Source organism: Protobothrops mucrosquamatus, unplaced genomic scaffold (genome assembly GCF_001527695.2).
Source record: "Protobothrops mucrosquamatus isolate PMUCROS unplaced genomic scaffold, P.Mucros_1.0 scaffold13, whole genome shotgun sequence".
NCBI lineage: Eukaryota > Metazoa > Chordata > Lepidosauria > Squamata > Viperidae > Protobothrops > Protobothrops mucrosquamatus.
Window position 1 is genome coordinate 2,833,626 of NW_015386400.1, and position 23,166 is coordinate 2,856,791.

General features: G+C 38.4%; 1 protein-coding gene across 4 annotated transcripts in view; it reads right to left on the bottom strand.

Moving 5' to 3' along the window:
- The window catches only part of ZEB1 (zinc finger E-box binding homeobox 1), an 85,282-nt gene that overhangs the window by 9,134 nt on the left and 52,982 nt on the right, over nt 1–23,166 (bottom strand). For 2 of the 4 annotated variants that reach the window (XM_015810666.1, XM_015810664.1), the window contains 4 exons: nt 20,821–20,883; nt 17,821–17,979; nt 8,988–9,190; nt 113–218 (listed from right to left, as the gene is read on the bottom strand). In XM_015810666.1, the coding sequence (XP_015666152.1) occupies nt 113–218; nt 8,988–9,190; nt 17,821–17,979; nt 20,821–20,883 (531 nt within the window). The remainder of the gene's footprint in view (nt 1–112; nt 219–8,987; nt 9,191–17,820; nt 17,980–20,820; nt 20,884–23,166) is intronic. The other 2 variants (XM_015810665.1, XM_015810667.1) reach the window with 2 other exon arrangements.

A 23,166-nucleotide genomic window follows, 5' to 3' on the forward strand; every position in this document is an offset into this window, starting at 1 on the left:
TTATTCTATTTTAACTATTCACCGAAAAATCATATTCAAAATAGGCAAAATTTAAGCTATGACACAAAGGTTAAAAAATATATACACTGACAAACAATACCAGGATATTTACCACTGTGGATTCTTAAGTGTTCCTTTAAGTGATGTTTATATTTGAAAGCTTTTCCACATTCAGTGCACTTGAATTTTCGATTACCACTAGATTGTGTCACATGTCTCTGTAAGACAAAATATGAAAATTAATCAGAAGACCAAACAGGAATAATGAAGTCCGTATGTGTGAGAAACCTCTCATTTATAAAATACGGTGAATTTTAAAAATCATTAGATGATTGAAGATATTGCTTGTGAATAAAGAACAAAAAGGAAACCAGGTGACCCACATTAGGTAAACAAGTTACAAAAATCACTTTATCCTTTATCTGAATTTTAGACAGAGATGGTTTTGTCATCTATAAAGAATCTGAATGAAGAAACATTATAAATATTATAGAAACATTATTTTTAATTATTTAGAATAGAATAGAATAGAATAGAATAGAATAGAATAGCTTCTTTTTAAAAATCTCCAGTAATGGAGCACCCATGATTTCTGGGGGCAAGCTATTCCACTGGTTAATTGTCCTCACAGTCAGGAAGTTTCTCCTTAATTCCAGGTTGCTTCTATCTTTGATCAATTTCCAACCATTGTTTCTTGTCCTGCTCTCTGGTGCTTTGGAGAATACCGTGACCCCCTCTTCTTTGTGTTAGCCCCTCAAATACTGTAATACTGCTATCATGTCTCTCCTATTTCTTCTTTTCTTTAGACTAGCCAAACCCAAGTCCTGCAGCCGTTCTTCGTATGTTTTAGTCTCCAGGCCTTTGATCATCTTAGTTGCTCTTCTCTGAATTTTTTCCAAACTCTCAACATCTTTTATGTGATATTATGACCAAAATTGCCTGCAGTATTCCAGGTGTGGTCTTACTAGGGTTTTATAAAGCGGTACTAATACCTCACATGATCTTGATTCTATGCTTCTGTTTATACAATCCAGGATTGTATTAGCTTTTTTGGCTGCTGCTGCACACTGATGGCTCATGGTTAAGTGATCGTCCACTAGGACTCCAAAGTCCCTTTCACAGTTATTTTTTTTAAGCCAGGTCTGGCCCAATCTGTACTTTTACCTTTGATTTTTTCTGCCTAAATGTAAAACTTTGCTTTTTTCCACATTGAAACTCATTTTGTTGGATAAGGCCCATTGTTCAAGTTTGTCAAGATCTTTTTGGCTCCTGAGTTGGTCTTCTGGGGTGTTGGCTACTCCTGCCAGTTTGATGTCATCTGCAAATTTGATGAGTTCTCCTTCAATTGCCTCATCCAAGTCATTGATGAAGATATTGAAGAGTACTGGGCCTAGGACGGAACCTTGTGGTACCCCACTGCTTACTTCTCTCCATGTGGATGTGGTGGTGCCATTGAGGACTATTCATTGAGTTCGGTTTGTCAGCCAGCTACAGATCCATCTGGTGATGATGTTGTCTATTCCAATTTTTTCTAGCTTACCAAGGAGTAGGTTGTGATCTACTTTATCAAATGCCTTACTGAAGTCTAAGTATACTACATCCACAGTATTTTGCTGGTCTATTAGTTTAGTTACTTTGTCAAAGAATGAAATAAGATTGGTTTGGCATGACTTGTTTTTAACAAACCCATGCTGGCTACTGGTTATAACTTTGTTTGCTTCTAGTTGTTCGCAGATCTGTTTTTTATTATCTTTTCTAGGATCTTCTCAGGTATTGATGTTAAACTGAGTGGTCTGTAATTTCCTGGGTCTGTTTTTTCTTTCTTTCTTGAAGATGGGAACCACATCAGCTCTTTTCCAATCCTCAGATACTTCTTCTATGCTCCAGGATTTTTGGAAGATATGATGCAATGGTTCTGAGATAACATCTGCCAGCTCCTTCAGAACTCTGGAATGTAATCTGTCAGGCCCCAGTGATTTATATCCGTCAAGGTTGGATAGGTGTTCTCTTACCATTTTCTTGCTTATTTTAATTTTTGTTTCTAATTTGTCTTTTGCAATGGTTTTTTTTTTTGATATATTGGGCTATGGTTTCTTTTTGTGTGAAGACTGATGTAAAGTATGAGTTAAGCAGCTCTGCTTTCTCCCTGTTGCCTGTTATTTCCTTGCCATCTTCTCTCTTTAGTGGACCTACAGTTTCCTTGACTTTTTTCTTGTTGTTAACATGCTGGGAAAAACTTTTTTTTTTATTGTCCAAGATTTGGGTTGCAAGTCTTTGTTCGTTCTGAGCCTTTGCTTTCCTGACTTCATCTTTACATGTTCTGGCTGTCTGCTGGTAATTGGTCTTAGTTATGTGCCCCTCTTTCCATTTTTTCTATTTGTCCTTTTTGTCTTTCAGTTTGTCAGAGATCTTTATGCAGTCATGCTGGTTTCTTCTTGAATTTCTTGTTTTTCTTTTTTTAGTGGTATTGTGCTGGTTTGGGCTTTTATGATCACATTTTTAAGAGTTTCCCATGCTTTGTGGGTTGTTTTCCGCTTTAAGATTTTCATCCATGGGATCTTTCCTTGGTTCGCTCTGAGTTTGTTAAAGTCAGCTCTTTTGAAGTTCAAGACACTGGTTGGATTGTTTTCTGTTGCTAGTGTTTATGTTATATTAAATTCAAGTATGACATGGTCACTTTCGCCCAAGGTTCTTACAACTTCAATTCCCTCTAGCACTTCTTCTCTATTAGTTAGAATTAAATCCAGTATGGCTTTACGTCTAGTTCCCTCCTCCACCTTTTGGATGACAAAGTTGTCGGCTAGGTTGGTTAGAAATCTTTTTGATCTCCCGCTCGGTGCAGAGTTTGTCTCCCAGTTGATATCTGGGTAGTTGAAGTCTCCCATTACTATTGTGGTATGCTTCTTACATATATTTGTTAACTGGTCGGCAAAGAGTTCATCTATTTCTTCTGATTGGTTGGGTGATCTGTAATATACACCAATGGTAATGTCACTTTTTTTCTCTTTTATATTGACCCATATGCATTCTGGAGAGATTTTATTTTTGATCATGTGGGTTTCTGTAGATATGTAGTGGTTTTTTTTACATATAATGCAACCCCCCTCCTCTTTTTGTAGACCTGTTTCTTTTGAACAATCCATCCATCAGTTCATTCCATTCATGGGTTTCATCTCACCAGGTTTCTGTAATACAAACTACATCATACCTTCCCTCGTGTACTATTGCTTCTAGTTTGCCTGTTTGTTCCCCAAGCTTTGAGCATTTGTTTGTAAGCATTTAAGCTTTTGTGCCTGTGTGTGTATGTTTCCTGCACCTCCTGAATGTTGTTTGAGTTTTTCTTTTTTTTTCCATCTCTGCTCACCTCATTGTTTGATTTGTTTTTTGGGGATTTATGATTGGTTTTGGGTTCTAGAGATTCTGAAGATTGGTCACCCTTCCCCCTCACTTTTAGTTTAAAGTCCTCCTGATGAGTTGGACCAATCTTTTTCCAAGTACATTTTCCCCTGTTTTCATGAGGTCCATCCTTGCCAAGAGTCCTTCATGAAGGAAATGCAGTCCGTGATCCAGGAAACCAAAGTTTTCTTGGAGACACCAATCCTTTAGCCAGTGGTTTATTTCTAGAATTCTTTTTCCCCTCAATGGGTGTTGACCTTTCATTGGGAGTATTGATGAGAATCTACTTGTGCTCCTAGCTTAACTTTATTGCATAGTTGTTTGTAGTCATTCACTATTGTACTCAGGTTCTTTGTTGCGTCATTCATCCCAATGTGATGGAGGAGGAAGAGGTAGTAATCTGTAGGCCTAATTATTTTGGTTAGGTTCTCAGTCACATCTTTGATTTTTGCTGCAGAGAGACAACATACCTCCCTGGATTGCATGTCCGGTCTGCAGATGGATGATTCCGTTCCTTTGAGGATAGAATCTCCTATTACCAACACTCGCCTTCTTTTGGGGGGGGGGCTGCAGTCTGGGCTGCTTTTCTATTTATCTCTGGTATGTTTGTTGAGGTGAATTTTTTAGGGATGTTTGAGGTGAATTTTTAGGGATATTTGAAGTTGTTTCCTTGCTAGGTGTCTGCATTTTTTTTAAGGGGAAGATTGTGAGTCTGTATGTTTCCATCTAGGGAGAGAAATCGATTGCTCAGTTTTAGTGGGGCTGCTTCTGGGTAGGTTGGATTGGGCAGAAGGGATTTGTTAGTTGTATGCTGCTTTTTTCTTTGAGTATTGTATTTCCTTCTTTGTGTGACATACCTCCATTTGTTTTCCTCCAAGGGTTTATCAGTAAGGTCAAATCCTCTGGGAGTTATTTGTTCATTAATTGGTTCTGTTTGAGTAGAGCTTTCTTTTGTATGTTGTGGTTTGGCTAGAATTGCCTCTAGGTTCCTTATCTTTTCCTGTAGCAGTCTACATAGTTTACATCTAATGCATATGTAGTTTGGGTGTTCTTTGGGCATTAGCACATACATGGAACATGTATTTCATACCACAATAGTGTCAGTCATCTGTCCCATGAGTATTTGAATTGATTTTTTTCATTTATATGCTTCTTATTCTTACTGTTGGCTTTGAATTCCTTTATGCATCCACATCATAGGACTGTTCTAGAGAAGATAGTCCAGTAACAAATATACTCAGTCACAAATTATTCTCCAAATACATGCATATACTGTAAATCTTATTTCAAAAGTTAGTACAATTCAAAATTTAATCATCAGTATTCCTAAACAGCATTAAAATGACTTTACTATAATTTTATAATTATTAGAATTACTGTAATTTTTAAAAAGCACTTTTTTGGAATATACAGAATGTAGGTTTTTGTGGCCTCCCTGTTTTCTGTAGGAAATGGGAGAATCACACGTTTTTTTTAAAAAAAACCTATTACATAAAGTAGATTACACAGATGAGGCTAAACTCTCCCTTATGTCATGAATGCCAAAAAAAGATTTGCAGACAGTAGAGATCAGAAACAAACCTGCAGAGGGAATCTACTGTAGTGGCTTGATGTCTTGCTAGTTCTTCCAGGAGTTGCCAAACCCTCCTCCTCCTAAAACATGCTGTCCCCTCCCTCTCCACAGCTTGTAGGGCAAGTTTACTAGAGAGGCTGCCATCAGCTACTTCATTTGAGAAAAGTCCTCTCTGCCATTGATTTACCAGGAGATTAAATGGCAATTCCTTAACCAGGACCAGAATCAGGACCACTACCTCATTAAATATTTAAATTTGTGGTACATCCCAGTAACACTGAACAATTTTTTTTAAAAAAAAGGAAGAAAAAATGAACTACTTTCTTAAGAGGATGATCTTAGTCCTTGTCCATTCAGAAGCTGCTCCATTAAATCAGGATTTCCCCAAAACACAATATATGGGAGAACAACTCTACCAGCCTAGATTGCAGACCATGAAAGATTCTATAGTGCAAATTAGTTTTACTAGTTTGCTCTCTCAATTCCCTAGATATGTATGTTGGTAATATTACTAAATCTTTCATGGTTTGTCATTTCCGGATTGTCTGACTTAAGTTCTACATAACTTTTATCCTATTCTAGATATTCTGGGGTACAGATCAACATGACATATTAGAAAGTGTACTGGGGTGTACAGTTTAATAAACATCTCTTCAAAAATTAGCAATAGTTGATTGATTATAGTTATTGAGCAAAAGCCTTCCTAATTTATCTTCCATAGAATATCTAAAATGATTTCTCAGTATATTTTAACAGGTAAGGCTGAAAATAATTATATCATTAATATTCAATTTTAGATTGGATTTATTATGTCCCCCATATGCATACTGACTCATATGAATATAAATATTAATATTAAACATACCTTTTATTATAATGTGAAAATGTAATTATTTTCTGCTTTAATATATTTCTTTAAACATATATTGAATTGTATTTAACTAAATTCATTGTATTCTAAGAATTATTCCATAAACCATCTTGATTCTTAGTGTTTGAAAAAAATAACAACAACCATGTATCAAATGGCTTTTCAGCTCAATGGTTCATTATTATTTGAATCAATAAACTTAGCATTTCTCCAAATTCAAAGATCCCCAGGGCTCAGATAGGCATTTTTATGGTCTGATAGTATATAGAATGAAGGACTGCATGAAATTCTGTCTATGCATTGGATGCAGTTTTATTTTCCAGTATATGGCAATTAATTACTTTCCAATTGCAGGATATACTCAAAAAATCTATTTGTGAAGCAGAAGAAAGTAATGGAGTACTACATAAATAAAAGCTGTTCAATTCATGTCAGTATTCAGAAACAAAGTGTTCATAGAGGGGAATAATATAGATAACTAAGTGTTTGTTACGGTAGTTACTCTTATTTTCAGATAAAGTTAATTTAGTTAGTATTTTGTAGAAGCTGAAATTAGTATGACGTGTTAACTGATTAGTTATCCTCCTGAATGAAACTTGTCAATCCATGTGAAGATTTCAAACTATGGATCATATTTTGAATAAGTCTACATGTGAAACTGGGCATTTACTTCTTCCAGTCCTGGCTAGGATTTGTATACAAATCTGGACACTGGATCCAGAGGCCAGTGGCTTTGGAAACTAGTGGTAAATTGGGAAAGAAATAAAGAAAGTGTGCTGGATCAGTGATTGTTGTGATTTTGAGGATGGCAAGGCAGGGTCCAGATACTCAAGGGAAGGCTGTGGTAGAGTGAATAAGAACACTGAAGCTGGAAATTTAGGAAAAAATGAAGAGTGTGAGGTTGGAACAAGAAAGGCAGCTAGATGGAGAAACATGGAAGAAGGTTTTGAAGACTGTAAGAAGAAATATATAGGAAGAGTACGGTATAGGATTCATTGGATTAAATAGAGCAGTGTAAGTGTAAAAGTGTAGTGAGGGGTACAGTAAAGAAGGAGGAAACAAGGTTAGAGGTATATGCATACAAATGTGGTTACTGGAAGTGACTTCATCTTGGAGCATAATTGGACAATGGGAAGAGTGAGTAGTGTTCAGAGCCAAACCATTTTGCCAGACAGATAGTGGTAAATGACTAGAGGCTCTGCGAAACTTAAAGAGGCACCTTGTGGTCCAAAAGGTTTCTAAAGAGAGTTTTGATGATTGCATATGGTATAGTGTAGTTCAGGAGGTCTGCCTGGACTATTGCCTTGGACCAGTTCTGTCATGTACTGGCTTTATTGCAAATCTGTACCCTCAGTAAGTTTCAGTGACTCTAGATGGACCAGATCAGGAAATCAATTCCACAGAAATGTTGAAACTATATTTATTGAGATTGGTTATAATAACACACCTATAGCATAAATTTTTATCATATGATCTCTAAGGCCAAGAACAACTCAAGAATTCCAAATCAACATTCACTACCATAATTACCTTTATAAAGATCTGCATACTAATATCTCAGTCAGGCCCATTTATGGACCATAATTCCATTTGAACTGTGAATTAACCTACACAACCAATTGAAAGTATCAAAGAAGTAGAGACAAGTCATTAAATCATCAGCCACTTTGCTCTTTTCTTGCCCTTTCCATATCTATCCCCGACCAGTATGGAGAAAGCCATGGCATGTACACATGTATTGCATTTTAGAGATGCTGTTAACGTATCATTATATAAACAATATACAATGTTATTCAGATTATATAAATTTGTGCACACTGATATCTATTCAATATTTTAATTGTTTATTAAAATAGTCATATTCTGTCTTTCAGGGCAAAGCCTCGTTAGTGGACATTTCCCTTCTAAAAGTTAATAGTTTGGAACAATTATGAAATACATGCAGATCACTGGACTTCTGTAATAGGACATCTGAAATTCTATGCTCATAATTACAAGCAATATTACAGGCCATTATAATCTGCAAGATGTTTTTTATTTTTCATCTTGCAGTTTTCAATGTATGAAACAGAACATATCATTTCTGCTTTATAGAATGTAAACTTCTAACTGAAAAATAAAATTCATCAATACTTAAAATGGAACATGAAATAATTGTTCCAAAACATTTCATCAATAAGTAAATACAAAATGTAAAATTTAAAGTTATGGGAAATGCCAAAATACATATTCCCCTTGTTTTATGCTAGAGATATATTCCCTGAAAATCTGCATGAAGTGAATTCAAATAAAGCAGGACACTGAAAAAAGGAAGTTTTGTGGTTTAATGTCAAATTTTATAATCTAAATGCATTGAAAAATGTGCTGATACATTTTTAGAGTCTTACTCTGAAACATTGCCTTATTCAAACATGTTTTCTTCCTTGTTTCATGTCCTATTGTATGAACAGTGAAAGCATTTTCTCCATATTTTCTACAGCTGGATTTATATTATCATAGCAGACAAAGAGGTAGAAGGTACCACAGCACTACAAAATTTAGCATTCTTTGTAATGTTGCATATATTAAGGATGTTTTCAAGTTAACAATTATTCTAGGGCTGAGGATCCTTCACTAGTCTCAGTACAACATGATATGTCCATTATTTGTTTCTACTGAGCAAGTCCTTTTCCTTTTGGATAAGATTGGACTAGATGTTGATGGTTATTTTAGCCCCATAGTAGCAGTGATAACTATTGCAGGTAAGCAGAGGATAGATAAAAAAACAACATGAGTGACAGAAAGGAGTTTTGGCGGAAACTGTTCAAACAGTTTTGGTTGCAAGAAGTCCTGGAATGTTTCCAGATCTTTAATGCAAATGATTAGGCTGAGATAAATCACACAACTGTGATTTTTTTTTTGCATAAAGCAAATTCTTGGATAAAAATGATCAATCACATAATACAAATTTACAGAAACCGCGAATTTTTACAAAGCTTGGCAGTCGAAAAAGTTAGTATAAAGCTGACTGAAAAATTTGTGCATAAAACATAGAATACTGCAAGAAAAACATTTGTGCACAAAGTCAGATTCAAATTTAAACAAAATGAAATCCATCTAAAGCAATTAATAGTATTAAACAGAATGACCACAGAATTCATTACTCACTTGATCTCTTCCTGATTTATGTGATGTCATATGGCGTTCAAGTTGTGTTCTATATGCAAATGTGTAACTGCATAAGGAGCAACTAAAGTTATCTTCATTTTTTTCATGGCGATATTTTATGTGTTCTTTCAGAGAGGTAAAGCGTTTATACCCTCTATCACAGTAAGGGCATGTGAGTAGCTGCGAAAATGCATCTGGGGTGCCTAAATGAGAATAACAAAGTATGATTTTGTTGGTCATTATTAAAGTCACTTTATTTCAAAACTGGCTTTTTATTTTCATCAGTTCACCTCTAGTCAGTTTATAAAGGACCAAATGGTGGTAAAACATATCTATCCATGCTGCATAAATATATTCAAGTCTCCTGTCATTTAAACTCAGTTTAAAAGCATAAAATAATCTTTTGCAAATCAAATAGCAAGATTAGCGATAGTTGATGTCTGTAGAAGTGATGACAGCTGAATAACTACCTGTTCCTGATCAACTTCTTATACCATTCTCTACTTTGTATTTCTTCTCTAACAGCTGAACAGATTGATTTGAACTACTGTCAAACTTCCAAGCTGTTGTGAAAAAAACCACAAGAACACCTTATTGAAGAGCTGTGGTTGTGCAGTATTTACGGTAGAATGCAGTATTGCAGGCTAATTCTGCCAACTGCCAGCAGCTTGATTCTCACCAGCTCAAGTCTGAGTCAGTCTTCCATCCTTCCAAGGTCGGTAAAATGAGGACCCAGATTGTTGGGGGCAATATGATGAATCTGTAAACCACTTACACTGGGTTGTAAAGCACTATGAATGGTTATATAAGTTTAAGTGCTATTGCTATTATCACCAATGGTCAACATTTACTTAATGTGTTACTTGCCAAGATATACTTGGGGCAAAACTCCTGCCTGATAGATCCTGGTGACAAACCCACTCTGGTTCCTGCTCCAATGCCTGGATTGGCAGATGTTTTTCTGAATGACTAATAATTTAAATGCGAGGGCAACAAAACTAAAGAACTGTCAGAATCCATATCTATAGGCTCCCTTATCCTTTTCCCCCTCCTCCATTTCTTTCTCTTTGCCTTTCATCCTGACCTGAATCTCACTCTCCTCTCTTCCTGGGTTCTGCCATACTCCTAGGGGGGAGGGGGGAGTGCTTGAGGGTTATTGCCTTGACTTCCTCTATCGCTATAATGTAATACTTTGCTTTCCTGCATTATTTCTCTGTGAACTTTCCCATCCCTTAATGTCAGCTAGCAAAGGGAGGGGAAGAATGGAATGCAACCTCTGGCAACTGGTTTATCTCTGCACTCTCAGGAGAAGGTGTGAAGAGCCGCCAAAACATCGCAGCTACAATCGGAGATGGCCTGATGTTATCTCCCCTTTCTCACAGGAACATAACACCTGGGGATTGGGCCATTTGAACTGACTGGATGAACTATGGAGTGGGGTTTTGCTTGGGACACTTTTACCTATCGAACTGAGCAGGAAATCCTTAGATCCTGTCTAGTATGCCTACTATCAGCTTCTCCTAATAAAAGATCCTTTTGGAAGAAACTGCTTCCACGAGTTCTACTTTCTTGGAATGAGGTTTTGAAGTGGGCCCTGACGTTAGACAGGATCTGCAGTAACAGTCACCTGGAAGGAAGACCTTGCCGGGGGACTTTGCAAGAATATCCATGTCTGACACTGGAACAGGGAAGGAAGAATCCACCACAAAGGGGAATCCCCCTTGCCGGTCGGAGCCCTGCCAACTATCCAGCTCCAAAACTTCCTACACATCGGAAGAAGAGGTAGTGGAGGTGCGTAGCCACAAACTTCGGTGGTCAATGGGCATTGGGAAAAAGGATGACTGGGAGAAAAAGGCGAGAAAAGTAACCCTCCAAAGGGGTAGCCAACGGTCCATCCAGAAGTTCCCACCACTAGACGTAAAGTTCTGAGGGGAACCGTGATGCCTGGGGTTTTTCCTGACCCAGGTCTTGAACTATATGGTGGAGTATGGATGGGACATCCACACTGACCGCATCCGAATCCGCATTGTAGAGGCAGCTCTGGATGGCATCGCAGCCGACTGGGTCGTGGACTTGTATGATGCTGATGCCCCAGAGCTACTGAACTTCAATCAGTTCATGTTCTCCCTCAGGCGCAGATTCGAGGACCCACTGGCAGACCGGAAAGCCCGCGAAAGAATAGAAACAATAAAGCAAGGCAGACGCCTGGTAGCCAAGTATACTCAGGAGTTCAGAACCATCGCCAGCAAACTGAACTGGCCAGAAGACATCTTACTCAGCCATTTCAAAGATGGCCTCTACGATGCCTGCCTCCCCAGGGAGACTCACACCGACTGCAGAACTGTTACATCCTGGCTGAAGAAGTGGAGATCGACCTAGCCAAGAGACACCGCAGAGAGAAGCCCTGGGGAAAATCGCCACCAGAGCCACCCCGCGAGGCTGTGAAACAGCAACCCACTGCCAAAAAACCCACCGGCTATTTCAGATGTGGAAAAGAAGGCACCGTGCCGCAGAATGCTGCTCGCGCACTCCATTTGAAAAGCCAGACCGGGCCCCAAATGGGGAATCTGGAAGATCACCCGCCAAACGACGGGAGCCAGCCATGAAGGGCACAGAGGCCATCAAGTTCCCTGCCACCGCCCAATGAGGGAAGGGAACTCTGGCCTACACAGTGGGAGCATCCAATTCATCGGATGACAACTGCAAGGATGAACCCCTGGTAAGTGGACTCATCGCACCCCTCACCTGGATAGTAACCATACTAGCCCTTTCCATGCCCGAAGCTGTAGAAGTTAGGGCACTGATTGACTCTGGGTGCACACGTTGCCTTATCAGCTCGATACTAATAGGAAACTTGGGCATTCCGGTGAGGAAGCTGAAAAAAACGATTTCCTTCGGTCAACTAGATGGGTCCATAGCAGAGGGGATGCCGGCTACTCTAGCCACGTTGCCAATCCAACTCACTCTGGGAGACCACATAGAGACTATAACATTTGTGGTAACCCCGGGCATGGAATGCCCCATAATCCTGGGAATGGCATGGCTAGCAAAATGGCACCTCCGGGTGGATTGGAGGACAGTGGAGCTTAGATTCCCAAAGGGAGAAAGGCCAAAGACGCCAACCCAGGGCCCTCCGCAAGATACCTCAACTGAGAAGGCAGCAGTGGGAGAGGAAAAGGAATTGCCCGTGTTCAGCGAGGAGAGATCGGATGAGCTGCCACCCCACCGACCCACCGATTGCGCAATAGAGATCAAACCCGGAGTGAAACTCCCAAAACCCAGATTGTATTCCATGAGCCCCAAGGAGTTGCAAGAGATGCAAAAGTTCATAGATAAAAACCTAGAGAGGGGATTCATTCAGCCAGCATCACCAAAAGTAGCTGCCCCGGTCCTATTCAGGGAAAAAAAAGATGCTTCTCTTCGCCTCTGCAAAGTCTATAGGGCCCTGAACGCCATAAGTGAAAGCAATCTATACCCTCTCCCCCTCATGAAGGACATGCTGCCCCCACCTATTGAAAGGGAAGATCTTCACTAAACTAGGCTTGAGGGAGACTTACTACCGCAATAGAATCAAAGAAGGGGATAACTGCTTTTAATTGCCCCATGGGGTGCTACTAATTCAAAGTCCTACCCTTTGGACTATAAGGAACCCCAGCAGTTTTCATGCAGCTGATAAACAATGTGCTGTGGGAGCACCTATACAAGGGCGTACTGGTCTAGCTGGATGACATCCTCATATTCACAGAGACTATGGAGGAGCATGTGAATCTAGTTAGAGCCGTTCTAAAGAAATTGAGAGCCGCTCACCTCTATACCAAACTATCAAAGTGCAAATTTCACAAGGAAAAGATAGACTACCTAGGGTACCACATATCTTCTGAGGGCATAGAAATGGACGCTGAGAAAGTCCGAGCGGTGCTGGAATGGGCACCACCCTGCACAAGAAAACAATTACAAAACCTCCTGGGGTTTGCCAATTTCTACCGCCAGTTTATCCCCTCATTTGCTCAAATAGCTTTGCCGATTACAAACCTACTAAAAACCAGAGGGGAGGGCAACCCGAAGCCCAGACAATCGCTGAAATGGACAGTGGAATGCCAAGCCGATTTTAAGAGACTAAAAGACTTTTCTCGGCTGAACCCATCCTGCGGCACCCTGGTCCAGACAAGCCTTTTGTAATTCAAGCAGATGCCAGCGATGTGGCTATGGGGGCTGTATTGTTACAAGAACTACAACCCTGTGCGTATACCTCCAGGAAATTCACTGAAATGGAACAAAGGTGGGCAGTATGGGAGAAGGAGGCGTATGCAGTGAAAAGGTGGGCTCTCCTTACCTGGCGGCATTTTCTAGAAGGGAACAAAATCCCTTTCCAAGTATGGACTGACCATAAGAACCTAGAAGCGCTCAAAGCATCCAGGAAACTCACCCCTAAGCAAACCCAATGGTCACAGCACTTTCACCGCTTCAATTTCACTATCAAACATCTGCCGTGGGGAAGGAATTTCTTAGCCGACACACTATCCTGCATGCCCCAATACAACAGCACCCGGCCCAGCGTCACAAAACCACTCATGCCCGAAACGCAATTGGCAGCACGAGTAACTACCCAAGCCCAAGCAAAGCTGAAAAAGCCATTAGCCAGTCAAGTGGGGATTGAATTCAGAAAAGCCCTAGAAATTGACGAATGGTTCCTAAGTCACAAAAACCTATGCACAATCATAGATGGACTACCCTGGGAGGGGGAGAAACTATACATACCCAAAAGCCAAAGATTTGCATTCATGCAGCTATGCCACGACATGAAATCAGCAGGGCATTTTGGGTTCGTGAAAACACTGCACCTAGTCAAAAGGCAATTTGGTGGCCATACATCAAAAAAGACATTGAAAGCTATATGACCAGCTGCCCAACATGCGCAGCAGCAAAAAGACTACAAGGGAAATCACCCGGGCTGCTGCAACCAGTAGCAACTCCCTCAGCGCCTTGGAGGGAAATCTCCATGGACTTTATAGTAGAACTACCAGAAAGCAGTGGAAACACAGTCATCTGGGTGGTGACAGATCTGTTTTCCAAACAAGTACATTTCATACCCTGCTCAAAAATCCCAACAGCAAAGACTTTAGCAAAGCTGTTTGTCCAACACCTTTGCAGATTACACGGGGCACCTCAACACATCATATCAGACACAGGGGTGCAATTCACATCAGAGTTTTGGAAGGAGTTCCTGTCCCTTTTGGGGACCACCCAGGGGCTGTCATCTAGTCATCACCCGCAAATGAATGGTGGGACGGAACATTCGAACTCCGTACTTGAACAATATCTAAAATGCTTTATTAATTACCAGCAGACAAACTGGACAGACCTACTTCCGTTTGCCGAAGTCGCTTACAATAATGTGGTTCACTCCAGCACTGGCTACACTCCATTCCAAGTAGCCACTGGACAATGTTTCAACCCCATGCCGGAACTGTCACCAACAGAACCAGCCACCCCTTCTTTAAAGGAATGGATTACGCAGCTAAAAAACACCTGGCCAGTAGTTAGGAAAGCACTAGATGAAGCCAGACAAGCGTACAAAACACAGGCAGACAAAAAAAGAATCGAGCCGAAGGTATTCACTATAGGGGAAATGGTTTATCTGTCAATCAAATACCTAAAATCCTTGCAACCATCAAAAAAGTTAGGACCAAAATATGTGGGCCCATTCCCCATCATCAAGATCATAAATCCAGTAACGGTGGAATTAAAACTCCCAAAATCACTCAGGCAAATCTACCCAATTTTAGCCTCTTAAAACGGGAGCAGCAGTCACCCTTAAGACCAGCTGTTGCTCCCCCTCCCCCTCCCATTATGGTGGAGAGAGAACATTTTGAAATAAAAAAAATTTTAGACTCCAGAAAAAACCACGGCTCGACCCAATATTTAGTAGCATGGAAACATCTTCCATCCTCCCAAAACGAATAGGTCTACAAACGTCACATTAACACTCCAAAACTACTAAAAAAATTCACACAGATTACCAAACAAACCTGACTAATCTATACACATTTATCTTTATCTCTTTACAGGTGGATCTCTCTTTTTTTTAAGGGAAGCAGGATATCAGAACCTATATCTATAGGTTCCCTTATCCTTTTCCCCCTCCTCCATTTCTTTTTCTTTGCCTTTCATCCTGACCTGAATCTCACTCTCCTCTTTTCCTGGATTCTGCCATACTCCTAGGGGGGAGGGGGAAGTGCTTGAGGGTTATTGCCTTGACTTCCTCTATCGCTATAATGTAACACTTTGCTTTCCTGCATTATTTCTCTGTGAACTTTCCCATCCCTTATTTCAGCTAGCAAAGGGAGAGGAAGAATGGAGTGCAACCTCTGGCAACTGGTTTATCTCTGCGCTTTCAGGAGAAGGTGTGAAGAGCTGCCAAAACATCGCAGCTACAACCGGAGATGGCCTGATGTTATCTCCCCTTTCCCATGAGGAACATAACACCTGGGGATTGGGCCATTTGAACTGACCAGATGAACTATGGGGTGGGGTTTTGCTTGGGACACTTTTACCTATCGATCTGAGTGGGAAATCCTCAGATCCTGTCTAGTATGCCTACTATCAGCTTCTCCTAATAAAAGATCCTTTTGGAAGAAGCCACTTCCACGAGTTCTACTTTCTTGGGATGAGGTTTTGAAGTGAGCCCTGACATACAGCTCCATTTTATAGTGATTTAGAATAAAAACAGGAGAGTTTCATTGTGGGGAAAGCAAATGTCATGCCTATATAATTTTCTTCTGACTCAAGAACAGATGAATAGTATTTAACTCAATAGTGGGAAAAGACACCAGGTTAAGAAAAATATTAAGAAAATTTTTCTTTTGAAAAGTTTATATACATAAACAGTTTTCAGGTAATTTACTACAGGTAGTTCTTATTTAATGGCCACGTTTTAAAGTGACTGTTTGAAGTTACCATGCTGAATGAGTGGCATCTATGACTGGCCTTTGAAGTTCAACTCCTATGGTCATGAGATTGTGATCCAGTTGTCTGGCAACTGACTCACACTTATGACGGTTGCTGCGCCCCACTCACATGACTACCAGTCAGTGGGAACCAGCAGGGAAGATTGCAAGTGATCTGATAAGTTGCTTGCATTGTTCCCTATCCCTGCCCTGATGTACTTGTGAAGTGCCTTGAGGGTCATCCATGCATCCTCCCCTCTCTTGCACTAGCCACTTACCTCTTGGCCTGCTTGCAAACTGCCTGGGACTTAACAACCTGTTGTTAAGCCTGGGACTTAACAACAACAATTCTCGTTCTAATGATGGCAATGAGGAGTGATGGACTTTATTGTTGCTAAGCACTGTGGTCAAGATTTGCTTTACAATCATATTACTTAGCAATATTGCAGTCCCAATTACCAACTATCTGTGTTGCTTTTAAATATTTTTATGTAACATTACTTTCATAATACCTTATTACAATTAATTATTATTTCATTATGACATCCATATAAGTGCTGAATTTTTAGTGAAATGCACTACTGCAAATCATTAATTTTAATAATATCCAAAATATAATAGATACAGCATTTGACAAGGACTATGCCTATAATCTTATAGGTAAGAACCAAAAGATTTGATATTGAGATGCCTAATAACCTCTCTCCTTAAAGTAACCAAGGGAAATAGGTGACTAATTTTCACCAGAATATTGCCATTGATGGACATAGTATTTTCAAAGCTAATTTCCCAAATTAAAATATCTGTCAAATATGCAAGTTATTATTCAATGGAGTGTAAAGCAGTTTTATTGGAGCACATCAGTTAAGCAGTTGATGTAAGCAAAGAGCTAAGAACTGAAGTGAGAATGCCAATTCATGGTGGGCTTAGAGAAAAAAATCTGAAAAGTTGTGATTATTAATTTTCTATATTATACTTAATTTAACCCAAAGAATATTAAACAAGAAGAAAATGGGAGTGGAATGGGCAGGAGTAGAGTATTCCAATAAATGTGGTGAGAATTTCGTCATTTCTTCTTCTGTCAAACTTGATTCTTGCTTTTCAGAAAAGATCTTTTTCTTTTCCAGATGCTTACTGGATCATTTCCATCTGATTTTACTTCATCCAATTTTCACTAATTGAATTCCTCATCAGTTCTTTCACCAGTGTTTTTTGTTTAAGGAAAATTTTAAGTCCTCTGGGGATTATGTGACTTCAATATTTTAGGCATGGGTAAAATACAGTTTTTTTTTTCAAAGATAGTTGCTTTTTTTTTTTTTTTTTTTTTTTTTTTTTTTTTTTTTTTTTTTTTTTTTTTTTTTTTTTTTTTTTTTTTTTTTTTTTTTTTTTTTTTTTTTTTTTTTTATTTTTTTTTTTTTTTTTTTTTTTTTTGCTTTTCTGGAATGAGCACTGTAATAGAAACAGTATATATTTAAAACGTGTGTGTGTCTGTGTGTCTCTGTGTGTGTGTCTCTGTGTGTGTGATTTGATTTATGTCTGTGTATGTTCACTTATTTTCCCAAACTTCTTTTCTGTACAGTGTCAATTGTTGCTGGAACTGAAAATATAATTGCTTGTTAGATATTATAGAGACGCAATGTACCCACAGATGGTTTATATAGCTTTAGATCACTGTTTTTCAAACTTGATAACTTTAAAATGTGTGGCATACTGGCTGGGGAATTCTGGGGGTTGAGGTGCACACATTTTAAAATTGCTAAGTTTGAAAAACACTGCTTTAGATGCAACTTATTCAGCACTTGCTTCTAATCATACCAGTTTAGAAATTACAGACTTGCTTCTAATTATACAATTTTAAAATTTACATAAAGCCAAACAGTGCTTACCATTTTCATCCTGACCACTGGCCTCAGGTGTACGTTGCTGTTGATCCTCCTCAGGTGCTTCAGGGTAGATAACTGCTGTATCTTCTTGTTGCAGAAATTCTTCAACATTCGGGTCATGATTTTGTTCATTTTCTGCATCAGAATCACATTCATCTTTTACTAGAAACGAGGATTGATAATATTCTTTCATTATTTATATTATGTCTTTATAAACTTGAGTACCAAGTTGACTAATAAAAATTAAGTTAAAGAAACAACAAAATAATTAACATTAAGCAGGGATGGCTGTGAGTTCTGTGTCAAAAAAGTCAAGATAGTGGCCACAATAATGCAATCAAAATGCTATCCCTTATTAACATATACCTAAAACATGTTAAAAAGGGGAGGGACTTCACTTGCATGGTTGTGGCTGCCATCTTGACTTTTTACCTCCACTGTGGATGCCCCTGATAGTAAATATGATAGCTTTTACCAACCTCAGATAAGTTTGATATGTGTAAACAATGAAATGAAAATACAGAGGCGGATTCTGGTAATCAGTGTTAAAATTTCAGTATTTTACCAAGGTTTATTTTAACATGCTATAATTGAATGTACAGGCCACTTCCATACAATCTCCATCATATGCTCTACTTACATCATCTTAATTTTTACCTTGACATTTGAAATGTGTTAAGAATTACAGATGCAATAATATATGTAGAGCTATGGATGAAGTTTCTTGCTCTCCTTCCAAAAAACTTTTATTTTTGGACAAACATGATTCTTTCATCCTGAATATTCTATATTTTGCAATTATTCCATAATATTTAATAGCTCAAACAATAGTTAGGTGAAATTCCAGATGAAAAGAGGGGGAAAGTCTGAGTTTAAATTCTTACTTTAGCTTTATAAACAAGACCATGGCAAAAAACAAATAAATAGAAAAACACAAAATGATTCAGTAGCGTAAATTCAGCAAAAAAAAAAAAAAAGGAGAGGAGATTGAAGGAAAATCTTGGTTAATGCTGAAAACTAACTAAAATTGATGCCAAACACAACTAGGTAGGGAAAAAGCTGCTGTATCAATTTTGTATAAAAAGTATTCATACTTTCATAAAAAATGTTTCATGACCAGTTTGCCTTACTCTGAATAAGTCTTTATTTGATAACATTATTATCATCCACCAAATTTAATTAGCTATGTCAAAGTTTTTACCACATCTTCCAGGAATGTGATTTAATTTGTTGTTTTTTTAAAAAGTAGCACTGGGATATAATACATGGCAAAGGATATGATAAAAAAATGAAAATTGGTGAGAAATTATTTTAGCCTGTTCCAAAGAGTAATATTTGTCTTCAAAGTTTAAACAATATTCAGGCAAGATCTGTATATTAGACATATATTATAGCAATTCACAATTTCATTTTGAAATGAAAGTTTCAGTATATTTTCCATTTTTAAAACATATATTTGAATTAAACAGGGTTTTCCCTTTAAATTGCAAAGGGTAGAATTATTTTTAAAAATCATTTATTTGGACACAGTAAAAATTGCAAAAGAATCTAATAAAGTGGTTCATGAGCTAATTTGATAGAGAATTTTTTTATTCTTGAAGATATCATTCAAGTGGGAAAGGAGTCTCTAGAATATGAAAAATCGACCTTTCAAAAGGAAGGCAAATTCTTTATCCCTCCATGTTTTCTAACCAGATACTAATTGCCACCTTCTCTATCTCTCTTCTCCTATAACTTGTTCCTATCATCTTCCTTCTTTTTCCAGACAGTTGGACACACTTCCAAAAACAAAAAACAAAAACAAAGTCAGAAAGCTATAGTTGCCCATCATTTTATTTTGTAAAAAAGCTTATAAGGTCCATTTGGAACTCTGAGTAATTCTACTGTCTTCCTCCTACAATCCTTCCTGGATCCCTTGCCTGTAGTATCACAAAATATGGTCAAACTTTTAAATTTGTCACCTGAGAGTTTCTTTTACATCTTCCAATATGTACTGTAACCTATATTTTAATATAGATGTAGTCTATATTGACTTAAATATATTTTGTTATCCTATAACTTTTCAATGCTATTTCTATTTACGGTTTTATTGCCATATATTTTAAAAGGAGAAAATGTGAAAGTTGCAAAAATAGATTTGTTGCATTTGTTTTCTTATTTTTAGAAATGGCTATTGCAAATTTAAAATTAATCTAGCAGCTGCCATTACATCTAGAAAAATTATGAAAAGGCATTATGGTACCATAACGCAAAATGTACATCTATTTACATAGCAAATCATTTTTAATACATGTACAAATTTGCACCATGGTAAAATAATTTCCCTTTTTTTTGTATGATCCTTATTTTTCATTCTTTAACCTTGTTCATTGAACTTTTAAATATACATCTAACACTGTGACAGTAACAGGAGGTTTCAAGATGCATAGAAATTTCAAGTGATCACATGCATCAAAGACATATGTCACTTATTCCAGAGCTGCCAGTATAAAATCTTTTACTGTACAGAATATTTTTTTCATATGATTAAAATATGAATTGCAATATTTAAATACCATCAGTCATATCAATTGATTTTAAGTACATAGCTGAAGATAAATCTAAAACAAAAAGGGTAAATGTTACCCTTGCTGTGGCTCATCATGATCTTGCATTATAATCTTACAACAGAACCCAAATAAATTCTTTATCCACTGTTCAGCTAAGAATAACAGCTAAGAAATTGCAGAGGCACTGCAGTCAGGGGCAGGAATTGTTGTGCATAATTTATTGGTAACACTTTTAAATTGCACTATTGGGAGCCTAATCTGGTCATTTTCAGTAACAGTATATCCATAGTTTAAAACATTAAGTGCAGTGCATGTAGAAAGGTGCCAGACAGAAAAAAGGATTAGAAGGTGAACATATAGTAGTGGAAAAGAAGTTATTTTCTTTTCAGGTTCTACTAACCTGAAGAATATTTTAAATACTAGAAAAAAAAATTAAGGAATTTGATGACAATACCTGGACATCCAGATTCATCTATTTGAGCTTCAGGCCCCAGGGTTTCCTTTGCTTCTTTATTACCTGCAACATAATAGGATACAAATGAAGAGCAATCTTTTACTTAGCTTATTTACTTGAAATAATCTGAGTCACACTAATAAATATTCATATTACTGTAATATAATATTGTTGCTTTTAATTTAATTTCTACAACCACATTGTAGAAAAATGGTACATATATACCCAGTTCCAGCAACCGTTCCTTATATGTTTTAGGGGACTGGAGGCTAAAACATATGAGGAACGGCTGCTGGAATTGGGTATGTCTAGTTTAATGAAGAGAAGGACGAGGGGGGACATGATAGCAGTGTTCCTATATCTCAGGGGCTGCCCCAAAGAAGAGGGAGTCAAGCTATTTTCCAAGGCGCCTGAAGGCAGGACGAGAAGCAATGGGTGGAAACTGATCAAGGAGAGAAGCAACCTAGAACTAAGGAGAAACTTCCTGACAGTGAGAACAATTAACCAGTGGAACAACCTGCCTCCAGAAGTGGTGAATGCTCCAACACTGGAAGTTTTTAAGAAGAGACCGGACAGCCATTTGTCTGAAATGGTGTAGGGTTCCTGCCTGGGCAGGGGGTTGGACTTGATGACCTCCAAGGTCCCTTCCAACTTTATTATTATTATTATTATTATTATTATTATTATTATTATTATTATTATTATTATTATTATTATATATGACAGGGGTCTCCAACCTTTTTGGATTGGTGGCCCGGTGGGAGAGGAGGAGCACGCGCAAAAGTGAATTACAAACAGGCTACGAACTTGTGCACCATGCAAACGGGGCTGCGAGCATGCATGTGAGGCTCTCAGTCAGAGGCTTGTGGCACCACCACCATCAGGTTCGCGGTGATGCTACCATCAGCGCCAGGCTCACGCTGTGGCCTGCAGCAATGCCATCCCAGCGCAAGAATCGCGCTTCCACTCCCGCATGAGGTTCACGCCGCCACCTCCATGCAAGGACCACACCGCAGCCCGCAGCAATGCCACCCCAGTGCAAGGATCACACCGCAGTCTGCAGAGATGCTGCCCCGGTGTAAGGATCGTACCACGGCCTGCAGCAATACCGTTCCGCTGCGTGGTTTGCACCGCAACCCTGTGCGAGGATCGCACCGTGGCCCACCTGCTGTTTGCCTGCACAAGGTTCGTGGCAATGCCACCACCTGCATGTGGCTCATTGCTGCCAACCTGCCGCTTATAGTGCTGCCACCCCGTGCGCAATGTTCATGGCAATGCTACTGCCCGCACAATACTAGCGGCGCTGCCACCTCCTGCACACTTGCAACAATGGCACGAAGGGGGGAGGGGTGAGCACGCGCACACTGCCCAGTTACTCACGCGGTTCAGAGGCCACGGCCCGGTAGTGGGCAGTGGCCCATAGGTTGAGGACCTCTGATGTATGATATGTATCATATTATATATATATATTTTTCTGTATAATATATATATAAATAGCAAAAATATGAGAACATATTTTACGGAATTGCTAGAGAATAACACTGAAAAATCTTGTTTTATGTAGCTTATCTATCTCACTTTAAGAGGGAATATCATGAGGAAGGCTTCTGATGAAAATCATAATAATGAGCTAAATTCACGAACTAGTAGATTTTCCCTTCCTTTGTTTTAACTATTCCAGTCTCTAGCTTTTAAGTCTCTTAGAAATCCAAATGATTTGGCTTATAAATTGAATCCAATTATTTAAGTTCTGGTATTCTCCATTCTCTGTCAGTACTAGTTGATAGCCCCCCTACTGAACTCTGAAGAATCATGAAAGACATCTTCATATAATGTACTCCATTTTGTCAATTTGTACATTAATTGATATTAATGACTCCAGCTAGACTACATTTATCCCCTTTGTATATATATTATTGATAGCGAATTTAAAAAGAAATGGCTGCAAATGAGAGACTACATTGAAAACGATTCACATGTTCCATTTGCCTGGGAAAAGAAAAGAGTCTAAAAAAACCCTGATATTGTAGGGAGATCTAGACCCTAGAATTGCTGCAAATATGACTTGGAAGGTTTCATATAAAAAATTCAAAGCTAACAAGGAATCAGTAAGTAGAATAGAAGAAACAGAGGAGAAATTCAAATTTAAATTTATTTGATTTATATACCGCCCTTCTCCCTTGCGGGACTCAGGGCGGTGAACAGGCACATTAATAAAACAGCAATACCATAATATTTAAAAATATTCAAAACTAATTAAATTATTTGTCCTGTCCTAAAACCCACTATAATAATATAAAATTATACCCAATTTAAAATTTTAGAATTTCAGATTTATGCCAGACC